The sequence below is a fragment of the Cyrtonyx montezumae genome, unplaced genomic scaffold (assembly GCF_038088225.1).
Source record: "Cyrtonyx montezumae isolate F1298 unplaced genomic scaffold, pur_monq_1.0 scaffold_17, whole genome shotgun sequence".
Classification (NCBI taxonomy): domain Eukaryota; kingdom Metazoa; phylum Chordata; class Aves; order Galliformes; family Odontophoridae; genus Cyrtonyx; species Cyrtonyx montezumae.
The window spans coordinates 22956384-22972132 of NW_027071903.1; the positions used below are offsets into that span (position 1 = coordinate 22956384).

Below are 15749 nucleotides of genomic sequence, written 5' to 3' on the forward strand. Positions count from 1 at the left end.
GACTGTTGTCAAAGGATGTAGGGAGGCAACTAGGAAAGTTAAGGCCTCCTTAGAATTAAACCTTGCAAGTGGGTTTAAGGACAACAGAAAGGGCTTCTTCACTGCAGACAAAACTGACACTAGAGGCAGTGTAGGCCCACTGATGAAAGGTTGGTGCCCAGTGACAGAAGATATAGAGAAGCTAGTTACTAAATATCTTCTTTGCCTCTGTTTATACTGCTGGAGGCCATCCTGAGAAGCCCCATACCCCTGAAGCACCAGAGGAAGTCAGGATAAAGGAGGAGTTTGTGAGTTTGCCTCAGTTAATGAGGATTGGGTTAAGGACCATTTAAGCTACCTGGACATCCATAAATCCATGGGTCCTGATAGGATGCACCCACAGGTGCTGTGGGAGCTGGCAGAAGTCATTGCTAGGCCACTCTCCGCTATCTTTGATAAGTCATGGGGAACAGGAGAGGTGTATGAGGACTGGAAGAAAGCGAGTGTCACTCCAGTCTTCAATAAGAGCAAGGAGGAGTACCCAGGTAACAATAGATTGGTCAGCCTCACCTCCATCCCTGGAAAGGTGATGGAAGAACTTATCTTTGCTACTGTCTCTCAGGCATATCGAGGATAAGATAAGAGGGTCATTAAGGGCAGTCAACGTGGCTTTACCAAGGGTAAGTGAGGCTTAACCAACCTGACAGCCTCTTACAAAGACATAACCAAGTAGATAGATGATGGTACTGTGAACTGGATGAAGGAAAGAAGTCAGAGAGCTTTGGTCAACGGAACAGAATCTAGCTGGAGGCCACAGACTAGTACCAACCCTTGAGGGATTCCACTGGGACTGGTACTGTTCCAATATATTCATCAGCAACTTAGATGAGGGAATAGAGTGCAGTGGCAGCAAGTTTCCTGGTGACATAAAACTGGGAGGAGAGGCTGACATGCCAGAAGGCTGTGCTGCCATCCAGCAAGACCCGGACAGGTTGGAGAATCGGGTGTGGAGAAATTTAATGAAATATAACAAGGGCAAGTACAGAGGGCAAGTTCTTGCATCTGGGCAAGAACAACCCCAGGTACTAGTACAGGCTGAGGACTGACCTGTTGGACAGCAGCACAGGGGAAGGGGACCTGGGAGTCCTGGTGGACAGGATGCCCATGAGCCAGCACTGCGCCCTTGTGGCCAAACAGGCCAATGGCATCTGGGGGTGCATTAGAAGGGATATGGTCAGTAGGTCAAGAGAGGTTCTCCCTCCCCCTCTACTCTGCTCTGGTGAGACTGCATCTGGAAAACTGTGATAAGTTCTGGGTCCCTCAGTTCAAGGACAGGGAACTGCTTGAGAGTATCCAGCATGGAGCCACAAAGATGATCAAGGCCACAAAGTGGAGCATCTCCCTTATGAGGAAAGGCTGATGGAGCTGGGTCTCTTTAGCGTGAAGTCTGAGGGGTGACCCCATTACTGTTTATAAATATGTAAAGGGTGCGTATGAGGAGGATGGAGCCAGGCTCTTCTCAGTGACATCCAATGACAGTACAAGAGGCAATGGGTGCAAACCGGAGCATAGAAGGTTCCACATAAATATGAGAAAAAAACTTCACAGTGAAGGTAACGACACTGGAATGGGCTACCCAGAGAGGTTGTGGGGTCTCCTTCTCTGAAGACATTTAAAACCTGCCTGGACATGTTCCTAACCTAAGTGTTCCTCCTCCAGCAGTGAGATTGGACTAGATGACCTTTCAAGATCCCTTACAATCCCTGATACTCTGTGATTCCATGAAAGCAATCATTTTCTTCAGATTCTTTTCCTCTCAGATTTTCACAGTCACTCTCAACTTTTCACTGTTATCTGTTTAGCCTCCTCTAATGCCCTCGTACTGGCAGGTAATAAAACAGTTTTGAAAGCTCTTATTCTGTACCTCCAGCTGAAGTACCAGCAGTGCTGCTGTTGGGAAGACTAGAAGCTGTCTCTGGTGCTGCAGTGGGCTGGCTGGTGGAGACATCTGGAGCTGCATCAGAGGCCTGCTCTGAGGTAGACGTACTAGAACTGTTACTGGAAACAGAACTCATGACCTGTGGCTCCACTCTAGCTGATGTGGTTGGCACAACTGTTGGCTCTAGCAGGAAAAAAAAAGTTACATGTTCTGTAAGCTTTAAAAGTTGTTAGCTTTCTCTAATTTATATTTGTAGGTTTTGATTTTTTTTTTTTTTTTTTTTACTATACACGCTAGTCTTGCCAGATGCTGAGGAAATCATAACACAAAAATGTTAATCTGTTTTTCATAAAGAAGAGGCAAACTATTCTATGATGAAGTTACTCCATAATTCTTTACCATCTTTCAATACCTACAAAGCACAGGAAATCTTATGGATAACTAAGCAAGGTCAAAACACATCTAAACTTTACAAGATTAAGCCATTCTAGATGGGCCCTACCAAGGTAAACTTGGCTTCTAGTCTCAATATACATTAAGCAGTCAATATATTTTACAGGATGAGGGAAAATACACCACACACTTGATAAATTTTGGTCTCTACCACACATCTGTTAACAGCCTAAATTTTTATAAAAGATACTTGGTGGTGTCATTCAAATTTAGTTTCAAAAATTTTGTTTTTGACTACATTTGAGATTTCTCGTTATTGAAAGAGGAATGACATGTCTAGAAAACAAGATGCCATAAAAGGTAAGAGTATCATTTTTTAAATTAAAAATATCTGCATGGATATAATAAAAAGGAATTAAGACATTTCAAATTGTTCTCTTACACAAAGTCTTGAAATAAAATATGACTCATACACAAGACATAGATCTACTAAGTCTATTAGCAACTCAGTAAGGAATGGAATGAACAACTCCCTTTCTACAGCCTTCCAGCTCATCACAACAACAAAAAAACTGATCATCTGTTCTCTAGAGTTTAATGAGATATGCCAACACGTTGATTTCATTTAAAGAAAACATTTTTAGAAAAAGGTAATCCTTAAATTCTGTTTAACTGTTGTTTTTCTTTCTCCAGGTCACATGTAGCTTAACACCGATACGTGACCACACAGTACACGGGACTGGATGCTAAACTTTCAGAAAGAGATCTTGCACTTATGCAACTAATCAAAACATGTCTAAAATCAAGACATTCTTAAAGAATACATTGTATGATACTAGCTTCTGACACACTCTGAGATGGAACTGTAACAAAAGAAAAATTTCTCTTAAACCTTAATACATCCTCCCTTCAAAACAACCACCACCAAAGTCACATCAGATTTAGACTTCTTTCACGACTTTGGATGGTGCCTGGAAATTGATCTGGTGATTTTCAGCATCACTGTGTTTGAATGTCAAACTTAATGGATTTTAATGGTAGGAAACAATGAAAAGTTACAATTTCAGAAACCTAGCGTGCTTTATTAGTTGAGTTCTTTTTGAATTAGTTACTCCAAAGCACTAGCAGGACTAGTTTTTATGATGTTGTACTGAACTGTGTGTTTTTAAAGTAGTAGTTCCAATCTGTTCTGTAATTTCTGTCTGGTGAGTAACCTCCCGGACACACCCAAGTCAGTTTTTGGAATAGATACACTGGAATGTCTAAATTTTTAATACTGAAAGTAAAGTTGTAAGATTTTATGACAGGCTAGATCTGTTTGTATAGAATAATTTTTCCACTAAATAATACATTAGAGTTAATACCATTAATTCCACCCCCTTACACTAGTCATCCTGCTCCTAAAAAAGGAGGAGACTTTAGAGGCCAGTGTGGCTTACCATCTTCATCCACCGTAAGGTCCACTACCTCAGCCGCGTTCTGTCTCAGTGGCTGTATGACTGTGGAAATCCTGCTGCGGTTCCGCTGTTCTTGAGGCCGTGCAGCATGAGAACTAGAGCTTTGTCCCCAGTGTGACCTTGAGTGTCCAAGTGTTGAACGAGACCTTAAAAAAACAAATTACCTTACGTACTGACCCAAATCTTGCATTTACCATTTTGGTTATGCTGAAATACATGCCTAGTGAAAACGGCGTGGCAGGGCATTTAGAAACATTATTTCAGACTTTACCAAATAACAAAATGGAAAATATCTCACATATATTCCTACGAATTAAGTACTGGTAATTTATTTAAAAAAAGAAATCACTGTGAAACCTGACAGCATCAGTCATGCAGTAACTATACATAATGTTACAACTTTGTTAAAGAAATCTACGATTCTCTGAATTCTACACCATTCCTATGAGGTCTGAAACAGCAGATCTTCAAATGATGACAGAAGAGCAGAGATCATAAAAGCCTGTAAATATTAAGATCTTTTGAGCATTAATTTCTGATAGTGCTTTCAGAGGATCATTTCTGAACTTTAGTTTGGAAGTCCAGAGATTGCTTTGGACATTTATCTTGTGAATATTACTTCCCTTGTCCCCTCAAGGAATAAACACAGCTTTGTGTAACGTTTAACAAAGCTCAAGTGAAATGCAGCATGAGAAAAGGAAATCCTATGTCTGTACCACTCCTAAGGAAATGGATGATTTTTTTCCTGTAGTTTTCTATTTAATTTAGTCATACAAATCTGAATGCTCAGATCAATGATACTTTGAAGTTTAAGCTGAGACTACTATCTTTGATTAAGAAAAGGACATTGACCACTGACTCTCCTATATGCACCAAATAGCACTATTTTCCCATTTGGAAAAACAACATATTCAAGCTTCAATAATTCACCACCAAAGAAAAGGGAATGACTTCACTAAAAACAAACAAACCTCACTGCACAAATCACCATGGAGCTCAGTCAACATTTCTATTCTGCCTGTATTCTTTTCACTCCTGTGTAACCCACTAACAAAGGAGACTAGTGTATTTTCCAGTAGTGCAAAAACTATGCTTGCTACAATCTCAACAGGCATACATTTCAATTGCATGCAAGCATATTTTCTTAACGTTTGCATTCAGAGAAAGTCTAAATGGACCTGTGTGCCTTTTCTGCATGTCATACTGACATATCAGAATGAGATTTACCTCCCAAGTACCTTAAGTATTTTACAATTTACTCCAGAATTCACATATACTTTTTCAAATCTAGTCTTTTATATTATTTTGCATTCTGTAAATTCTTCTGTTAAAAAGATATATACTGCTACTCAATTCATTTCTTGAAAAAGTTTTAGTTCTAGATTTTTCAATGCAAATAACAAGCAGGTATAAAGTTTAGCCTTAGGTTTCACAGAAAAGAGTCAGTAGTACTACACAGCATTGGAAGAGGACAGTTTTCACCCAAGAGTACACTTCTACCATTTGTAAAATAGAGAAATTTCCACCACCTATTCGAAACAAAAGACATGAGAACAAAGAAAAACATTTGTTTTGCTCTGCTCATTATTCTGAGTTTTTAAAATAGTAAACATAATGTTTGGTTTGCTTACAGCACTTATAATTTCATCCTAAACTACTATTAAGATTTCCAACAGCTGCCTTTGATTCTTACATTATGGTTTGGCAAACTAGATAGGCTTGAACCACAAAAAAATCTGCCTAAGAACTACTCTATGTTCATAGCATAGAAGACATTTCCTGACATTTTGGGATCAAGATTTGGATTTAAGACTCCTCTTTACCATAGAAAACCTTCCCACCTGTAGCTCTCACCAACGGTAACAATCTCCACTTCACTATCTGTTGAGGTAACATTTATTTCTTCATTAGCAGTGACTTGGGGTGTGGAAGATGCTTCAATCACCACAACATCTTCATCAATACTTCCTGATGAGGAAATAAGAAAAAAGTTTACATGCTTCATCTCATGAGCTGTCATGCAAAGGCAGTTTTTTCTTCCCTAGACTTAAAATGTAGAATTTCACAGAGTACATCAAAGCTTCAAGAGCAACTGTCATATTCATGACCTAACTGTTAGAGGTAGCAGTTATATGTTAAATATTGAAGTGAAAATAAAAAAGACAGAAGATACAGAGAGGGGAAAATGATACAGCTATTTAAATTAACATTCTGCTGTGTACTGCTAGCAATTCTGGTGAGTTTTACTAGCTGTAACACAGTCAAATTGAGACATTTAATATAAAAACAAAACATTTCAGACTAGCAAAGCAGGAGTGGTTTGTTATCTTTAATAGTTTTATTTTTTCCTTGTCATATGCATTCCAATATCTAGACTAAACAGTAGAAAAAAGAAAAGTGATGCACCACCTAATAAGCATTATTTCCAAAACAAAATGAAGATCACAAATAGTAGTCTTAGAAGCATCTTTAAATCTAACATTCACTATCTTATTCTAGACAAAGTTAAAATTGAACTATTAGTAGTAATAAATTATTAGTGGTAACTAATAGTGGTACTTCTCTTAAGTAGAATAAGTTTGAGAGCGATCTTGTGAGTCTGAATGTCCTTAGACTCAATAATTATTTAAAATTATGATAGGTGAAAAGAAGCACAAAGATTTCAATTGAAGTGTGATCTCATTATTTCTCAAAGTAAGCAGCATCTCCTGGAAGCCAGCATCAAATGTCATGTAATTCCAGTGCTACCTCAACTCTGAGGCAAGCTTCTCGTGAAAATGAAACGAAATTCTCAGCTGGTATCTGTGCAACTCCAATACTCACCTTTGTGAGTTAACAGTTGATTTTACTTACTCCTTTTTAAAGTAAATCTTTAGCTGTGAAGTAGTTTTACCAACTGCAAACTAGTCAGAAAACATCAGGATTGTTATTGGCTGAACAGGTTTTAAAAATTCCAAAATTATTCATCAGGTCTTCAGGAAAATAAGCGAGGTTGCAACTTCACAAGTTAAGTTGGCTTCTGAAGGTGAGCCTAACCAGAACTTCAGAACAGCTCGTTACCTGACTTCAACTATGAGTGCATTGCCCCATGAAGGCAAAGGAAACCTTCAGGGAAATGACATGCAGAAATAAAACAAATGGATTTTTAGAGGTTTTGCTACACAGTTCCTAAAAATATTTGCCCAAGAGAATTTTGCGGCACTCGGGCATGGCAAATGTTTAGCACATGTAACTCTTCACAGGTACCTGGCAAATCCATGGCTACACTGTGGTAGCAAACAGCTGAACGTACCTAAGGTATCTCCACAGGAGCGTTCTTTGAGTATACACACCAATAAAGTAAACTTTTTAAGTTTTTAAGCCTAGGTTTATAGAAGTAGCTTCAACTAACATTTTCATGCTGGTAGTGCATAAAACCAACACAATCTGACATTTCAATAAATCCTAGTTTTTACTCACTGCATAATTCACAAGACATACCAACAGCTAAGGGAGAAACGTAACAGGAATGTACTAAATGACAAGATTCCTGCACATCCTTCTAAGTATTACTTCTGACCTTGCAGTTCACTACACAGGATGTTTTTATATATTCCACCATGATGAGGTACACACTGTAACAGTCACTGACCAGTCATTTTTGGTTTGGACTGAGCAAACTTGACCTTATTTCAAGTATAAATATTAATACCTTACTCATCAATGTATCACCTCAACAATTGACCCTGTAAAAGACAGCTAAATCTGTATAATGAGTGTTACTATGCTAATGCTATCCTATTGGAAGTTACTCTCCCTTCTAAGAGACCAGACTGACAGCAGCAAAGTAGTTATCCAGATTTAAAAGCGTGGATTTTATTCTTTTTTGTAACTACCCTTAACATAATACCTATGGTTATACAGCAAAAAGAATCACCCTCCTGCAGGTATGCAATACTTCTCTCTGCCACCTCCTGAATAAAAACACATAGCAAGCAAATTATACTCTAGTCATCATGACTAAATTAGCCTCTGGGCTACCACTAAAAGATTCATTCATTTTAAATGAGTTGGTTAAACCCAAAAATTATACTGACAATCACAGGAAAAATTTTATTATTTTTCCACTTTTTTTTTTTTCTTCTACCCAAATCTACAAATTTTACTTAACAGCACATGCAGAACATCATCTTTCAGCTTATAAGCTTTGCAGATACCTCCAAACTCAGACTCCAAAAAACCTATTCCGTGGTCAACCTAGGGAAAGAGATGAACCACACTGGCAGGAGCCCTAATCTGAACAGGCTCAAAATGATAATTAAGAAGCAAAATAACCTTCACCCTGGGCATCCCCAGCCTACATCAAAGTCAATAAGTTAATCTGACTGGTTTGCTAAGTTGAAAATAACTTTTCAATAGCATAATACTCTGTTGTTCATTACATAGACCTTTAAATGAGCATATCTTTTCCCCAGAAAACTGTAAGATTTCAAATGGTATCTGCTAGGTGCTGTTGACAGACCACAAGCAGTTCTGGGAAGCAGATTTTTGTAGTTAATACTTCAGTAACCCAGAAGTCACAGCCAAGCGATGAAGCTTTATGTTACACACACTGCAGTTACTTACCTTCAGCAGACCATGACATGATCTGCATATTAATCAATCATCAGTTTACACCAATATCCCAGAGAGGACACAAGTATTACTAGTATAACATCCAAATTTATGATAGGCCAACTAGTGTCCTTCCTAGAGAGTACTTTGAAATTAACATGGGGTTTAAAATGATGAAATATTACTACAAGTAAAATAGTGAAGAAGTTTTACAACATCCAATTCCAGATGAGACAGCTTGATTAAGCATAAATGAAAAGAAAGGACATTTAAAACAAGTCAATTCCCAGTGACAACCCATTCTGAGTTTCACACTTTCACTGGATCAGATCAATGCCAACGTTGGGGCTCATGTTCTCTACCAGATGCAACAGGCAAAACCATGCCATGAGAGCAGAAAACCCAGGCTACAACATTGTGAAGGAAATCTCTCACATCACCCAACAGCCACAGCAGAGATCAGAAAGCTCATCTGTGCCTCTTCATTTTTCATAGACAGCTGCAAGGAAGTATCTAATCCTTTTCTGAACTTGTTGATACTATCTGCCTCTACAGCAGCTTGTAATGGTGACATCAAGGTTGCTACCTGGTCAGTAATTGAGACTGAAATTGATAAAATAATATCCGACTAGTGTTAACGAGCTCTACCTGAGACTTAGTTGGAATATACTTTTCACTAACTGGACAAAACAGGAGAAATTTTCAAGAAGGCACTAACTGCACAGTACGCTGTACCCCAGTGGAAAAGATGTTAAACAACCAGACCTTAGCTTATGGTTGAATGAGATCCCCTATGCTGATATGGGCACATCCGAAACTCTACTTACTATTTTTAAACCGTGCACATAGGCCTTATTCCTATCAGCAGCAATGCAGCAGAGCAACTCCAGAAGTTGTTTTCAGCACAAAAATCTGCAGCAGCCATATGTTACTCATCTCCTCCCTGGCCCTTTTCTACTAAGGGACACACCGGAATGCATTCACTTCCCTGCTCACTATTGAGACAAAAGCCCTCAATTATGAGCTGTATCAGTTACTGGGGAAGAAGACGGCTTTTATTCTCAGGAAGGATTAAGTAACTGAAAAAATCATTAATAACAGGCAGATCACTTCCATTTCATGCACGTTTATCTTGAACTGTTAATAGAAACCTGTTTAAATAAACAAGCAGCATTTCATGTTCAGATTAGCATTTTCACCAGCCTCTGGCTTCTAAAGTACCAGATGTTTATATTCAATATTCTTGGAAGATGTACAGTAAGTATATTATTGATTCAGCCTCAGCTTGCTCCAATCAGCTCTGAACAAAAACTGGAGCAGCTTTTCATCAGCATTACATTCTAAGGAAAGAAACAAGGCTTGTCTAGCACTAGCTATTCAAAAGCACAAAAAACTTCAGACATAATGCTCCAGACTTGAAGGAATTTTAAACCCCGTCAGGCCAACAATTTATGAGAATGTAAAATTCTACCTTTTTGATTGTTTAAACAACCAAATTTCCTGTGGGTCAGATTTACTGCCAGCTGAGTGACGTGAAGCTGAACACCCGCTCCCAGTTCAGCTTTTCTGAGATTCCCTGACAGACTGGCTGCCTCGAAGTGTCATCCACAGCCTTTTTATATCCAAGCTGAAAAGATCTCAAGTTTTACTACAATATTACAGAGATCCAGTTCCAGTAACAAGCTGGAATTCTGCCATCCTTGATATGGAAAGTCAAAGGATTTTCTCTCTAGATGTTTACACACATCCTCCAAGGGCCACAGAAAAGCTTCTGGACTACCTAAATAAAACACAGAATCAAAACAGCCATTCCACAGCAAAAATGTTGCTGCTTGCAGTTATTTTATCTGTAAGTTCTGGGGTTTTTTTTAATAATACCAACTTAGAAATTTGAATAGAAACCCCTGAAAGCACTGCCATTTCAACTGTAACCGTATCTTCAAACTACACAGAGTTGTTTTGACATCATCAGTGTCCCCAGCAATCCTCTTCCTCTCCTGAATAAGCTTCATGTGTTCATCCATACTTTAATGAAGACAGTGCCTTTTATGGCAAATGGTTGGTACAACTATCTCATCTATTCCCAGGTGTCCTGATCTGGTACTTCTTCAATCCACTCACACTCTTGAAGTACAGAAGTTTCAGTGGAAGAATAACTGAAAACTTACAACAGAAAAAGGAGGAAGATCTCAATAAGTGTTTGGTGTTTGTTTTTGTTTCTGATTTCACAGAGACCTTTTTTTTTAAAACGAACGTAGGACAAAAAAAAACCAACAAAACCCACCACACCTCCATTCACATCATATTCCAAAAATAACCACAAATTCCATTAGCTACAAGAACTGATTAATTACTTGTTGCAAGAGAAGTATTATTTTAATTTCTTGCAATACTCAAAACTCTTTTCCCTAAGAGACCTCGATACTTAAAGCAAACAAGTATTCTGACATATCCTTAACGCAAAATGCTGGTCAGGAAGCCACAAGAATAGCCACATGACCGCAGTGGTGGTTTATGAAGTGTTTAGGTATTACTGGATCCATTAAGATAGTCTTTTCTATGCTGATTATTATTTTCTTTCTGATTATTATTTTCTTTCTTGTCTAAGTCCCTCCTCTAGTGCTTTCACATATATGCAGCAGGCTTCATTCTTAGCAAAAGTTCTTAAGTCCTCAATGTATTCTATCATTTCAGCAGACGCATCAGGAGGGTTGCTTCATTTGTTGGGGTGAATTGTCCCTACCATGAACAGGCTGCAATAGCACTGCTTAGCAACGCAATCTTTTATGCAACATCATACTTGCCCATTATACAGGGACATTACGTATCTATTTTCCCAGCCAGCCCCAACTTTCAGTGCCAATTAGCTCAATAAGCAGAGATGTGTTATCGAACGGCAAAAAGCTACACAAAGCATTAATCACTCTTCTCTTACTCAAAATAGGACACTTGCATAAATGAAGTCTGCTCAACTTCCCACTCTATCTTCAATGTAAACAAAAGGCTCAAAACTTCTCCATCAATACATATATACACTGGAAAAATAAAAATGAAGAATTTAGATACTTAAAGCAGAATTACTTCTCAGCTTATTGTATCAGTCTTGAAATACAGCCATCATAATACACATTCTTTAAAGCATATCTTGTTCCAGTTACAGCTTATATCAGTACTTTAATCAGAAATTAACTGGTGCAGAGCTAATCAACATGACAAGAAGAGAAACGCCACTTCATAAACGAATTGCATTTTTCAAAGCCTGTTTCAATACAGAAATAAAGCTACCAGACAATGTACTTGCTTTTCCACATGACTGGATGAAGTGCGTTACAAAGTCCAAGCTTCCTGACACCAAAAGGCCATCACACTGAATGACTGGAAGTTTCCTGACCAGTGAAGTTCCCTCTCCAAATACATTCAGTGTATCTGAAAATAGCTGGCTGCCTGAGAAGCCATAATCTAGGTTCTTATCCATTTACTAGGCTCACGGTTGTGAGTTTTGCTAGTGGTCCTACATCAGTTTACAGTTACAAGAAACTACCTCATCTCTGAAAACGAGAAGAAACGATTAACTAGGAGGCAGTTTGGGAAACTACTGTATCAGTACTTCCTCATTTTCTTAAATGTATGCATGCCCTTGTAAGTTAATTATTCGCAATTTATGCCTTCCAATATGCTTGGGCATATATGCCAATATGCAAATGGGCCAATATGCTTAGGCATCTCAGAAACATAACTTGCTGAAGCTTTAAAAAAAAAAATTACATTTCTATCCCCACAAATTCTCATGAAGATATCTAAGCCTGCACAATCACCTTTTCCCTTTTAGAGTTATTTATGCTGCTCTAACACTTCATGAGGAAGATTTCTGCATTACAAATCCTATTTCTTCTATTAAAATAGTACGTTAAAGAATAACATGCAAATTATTTCCTGCGACAGTGAATAGTGAGTAATAATCTATTTAGCACCATGGCTCTGTTTAAGCATAAATTCACCCCCGTTGTGAACTTATAAACTTTTGTTTTTATAAACCATACTTCTAATTTCCAAGGTTTTTTCCTCAAAGGAAGGATCAGCACACTCCAATTCATGGTTTCATTTTCTGGATTGCTCCAGTAAACAGTAGATACACAAAACATGGCAGAACACATTAACATGTGCAGAGTCCTGAGCATCTACCTCTCCATCCATGCTCTACAAAACACTGAAAGAAGGTACAACTGCAGCATCATAAACGTAGCTAGTCACAGGCTTGCAAATGCTTCTCATTCAGCAAATTTATGAAGAAAGCAATTCTAAGACAATTGGAAGAGGGAAAACAAAATAAATCAGCAATCAAGCCTATCTTCAGACACTATCTCAAGACATACTAGAGAAGCATCAGTGTAAATCAGCTGCAGTATCAGAGCATGGTCTGTATCTAGGTAAAGCATACATATATCCTATATATATATAATCATATATGTATATGTGACAGTCTGTGCAGTGATGGTGCAGTTGCTTTCCATGCTTTCAGGCCTTAGAATTTTCTTTTATTATCACAATAGTAAAGCTAATGTCAACTCAGTCTTATCCTACAGTCTTCTCACAACAATCAAGTCTATTAATTTAAAGTTGTCAAGCGATATTAACTGTGTATTAACAGGTGTGTTATTGATACCTCTTTCCACCTTCTGAAACCAGGTAGAATTGTAATTCCAACCATCAGTTAATAAACGTATAACAGTTAAAAACTTCAATACAACATGCAAGCTAACATCTTTAATACTACTTAAGAGATTTTAAAAAATGGAGTGATTCCATGGCATGTAACTAACTAGATCCAGCAACCTTCCAGTACTTTGTTTAAAAACCATTTTACATTAAAGGATTCTTGACTTATAATTCTACTGGAAGTTCTGAATGTCCTTTCCCATGAAAAATTTTATGGGCTAATGTTCATATTACTATTATAGTAGATTTATTTAGAGTATAACTTCAATAAAAACACAAATCAACTGATCCAATGTACCTGCAGAAAAAAAAAAAAGCATACTGTATGTGATGAAAGCTCAGTAACAAAAGTACCACAGGAATTCAACTTTACCTGAAGGAACAGCTGTATTGTTCTGGTGGTTCTCACCAGGTGACACAAATAAGTCCTCCTCTCCTTCAGTGGATGAACTGGAGGAAGATTCACTACTGAGATCATTCTCACTCGAACTGCTAGAGCTGGGTAGCAAAGCATACTTTCTGCGAGCTAACACCTCCCGTTTTTTCCTCTGCATTAAAATCCGTTCCTTTTGGTTCTGTGTCCGCTGTGAGGAACTGGTTTTCACAAATCTCTTCCTGTACGGAAGCCTTCTTAAAGAACTGCTGTGAAAACAGGGCCTCTTCATTAATAACCCAGGAACAGAGTCTGCCTCAGTCCGAGGCCATTTTTGTGACCTTGCACTATGAGTTCTACTCGTAGCATTCAGCACTGCCTGAGGGTGTCTTACAGGAGCATCTTTTTCTTCGTCAGACGTCACTGTGTCAGAGTCTCCAAAATGTAGGCTAGATGAAGGTGAAGAGATACAGTCACTAAAAGAAGAGTCATTGTCATCACTCTGTGTTTCCAGATGCTGTCTTAATCCCAAGATTCCTTGGTTTTCTTTATCAGGACAGTTCTGTGTGTATGAAGGACCAGCCTGCTGGCTCTTGCGTTTTTTTCGCACCACTATACCTTTGTCTTGGTCTGTACGGTTGCCATTCATATCCTTCTGCTTCTGAGAGTCACCGCATAAGTGAGAGAACTCATTCCCTACTTTACTAGCAATCATCTCCACTTCTGCAGGGAAGCTTTTGGCTGCCCCAACAGGCTCAGGGTTCAAGAGGATCCCCTTCAGACTCTCCTGTCTCTTTGGTGCATCAGAAGGAACTTCACTCTTCATATCCGCTTTTAGAGTATAAACTATATTACATTCAGGAGTCCATTTAGACATGGGAAGTTTTAAGAAAGGCCTAGAAATAAACAGACATGCATCAAAAAACCAGAACAAAACAACAAAAAATTCAGCAGGTTTTTCAGATAAATGAAGCAAGAAAAAAGTCATTTATTACTCAGGCTAACACCGCCTCCTTGGGAAAAGCAAAACAGCATTCAATTAAACAGAGCTGTTTCATAATGTTACAGATACTGCTTGATAGTGTAGTTTTGAATTACAACAGAACTATCATTATTTGCATTGAACAGAGGTTCTCACAGTCAGCAAAAACATTACCAGTTCCACAAAGGAAATAGCAACGTATGTTTGTAAAAAGCAGGAATGATGTCTGCTTTACCGACGCATCACTTCTACACAAATTACATGATCTTTAGCTAGGCAGCTCCAACACTTAACCATCAGTCGACTACACTGTATTCTCTAGGCCTGCATCTTCCTCTGTAACTGTACACGGATAGCAAGTACCTTGCACACAACACGGCGTGATGACAATGTGCTATGGAAATCAGTTACTTAGAATTCATTATTATTTTCTAAAAAGGTGAAGAATAAAACGAGATATTTTGAACCTTAGTATTTTGGGGCAAAGTAATAAAAATCCTTTAATTAATTACATTTTCTCTTAAAACAACCACCATCACCACCACATATTAATAGTGAAGTATATAAAAGGAAGCTATTTTAAGCTCATGCAATTTTTGCTGTATCCTGTAACAGAAACTGAGCATATATCACATGTACCCTTCATGGCTGGTACGAGGCTGCTTCCCCTCCAGGTCAAACTACTAGGCTGCCAACACATGACAGCGTAAGCCTCAAAGACCACTTCCAAACAAAAAAACAAAACAACCAACTTTTCTACCAGGTGACTACTGAGAGACAATGACAACAATAACATCAGTAATGCATTCAATTTCTACCCACTTCATCTGGCACCTCTGCCTTCTGTTTAAGAACTTGGATCCCTCTGGGATAACCCCCAAAGCACTCTTTACTGCAAGAAATATCACTCTTTTGTTCCTCTTGTGAATAAGGTTATTGTAGACACCTGACACCTGTACTATTTCAGCAGCTCAGGGCTCTCTCTTCAACACCCCCCAACTTGTTTGAATGAACATCTCCTGTGCTCTTCCAACAGAAATGTTACAACACTGAAACAGACCACACGGCTGAACAAACTGAAAAATAGATTCCAACCAAGCCAGACACCAAACTGATTCATTGCACGAGAGCTCTGCCAGCAATACCTGACTGACAGCAGGCTGTGCCGGACACAACGGTTGCTAAAAAAAAAATGCACAGACCTGTACCTTCCATGGAAACAAGGAGCCTTGGGCAGCACAGCTGAAATATCCATGAGGCCACAAAAAAGCCTAAGTCAGCAACACAAGGGTAGCACTGCATATTTACATCACTATC

General features: G+C 38.5%; 1 protein-coding gene across 7 annotated transcripts in view; it reads right to left on the bottom strand.

Moving 5' to 3' along the window:
• Positions 1–15749, bottom strand: part of RNF111 (ring finger protein 111) — a 174653-nt gene that overhangs the window by 149840 nt on the left and 9064 nt on the right. For 6 of the 7 annotated variants that reach the window (XR_010622028.1, XM_065733780.1, XM_065733778.1 and 3 more), the window contains exons 1-4: positions 13451–14446; positions 5610–5736; positions 3751–3914; positions 1904–2101 (exon numbers count right to left, since the gene is read on the bottom strand). Coding sequence is in view for 6 of the 7 variants with exons in the window: in XM_065733780.1 (XP_065589852.1) it covers positions 1904–2101; positions 3751–3914; positions 5610–5736; positions 13451–14438 (1477 nt within the window). In the remaining variant the exon portion in view is untranslated. Of the gene's footprint in view, positions 1–1903; positions 2102–3750; positions 3915–5609; positions 5737–13450; positions 14447–15749 lie in introns of those variants that run through there. The other variant, XM_065733781.1, reaches the window with a different exon arrangement.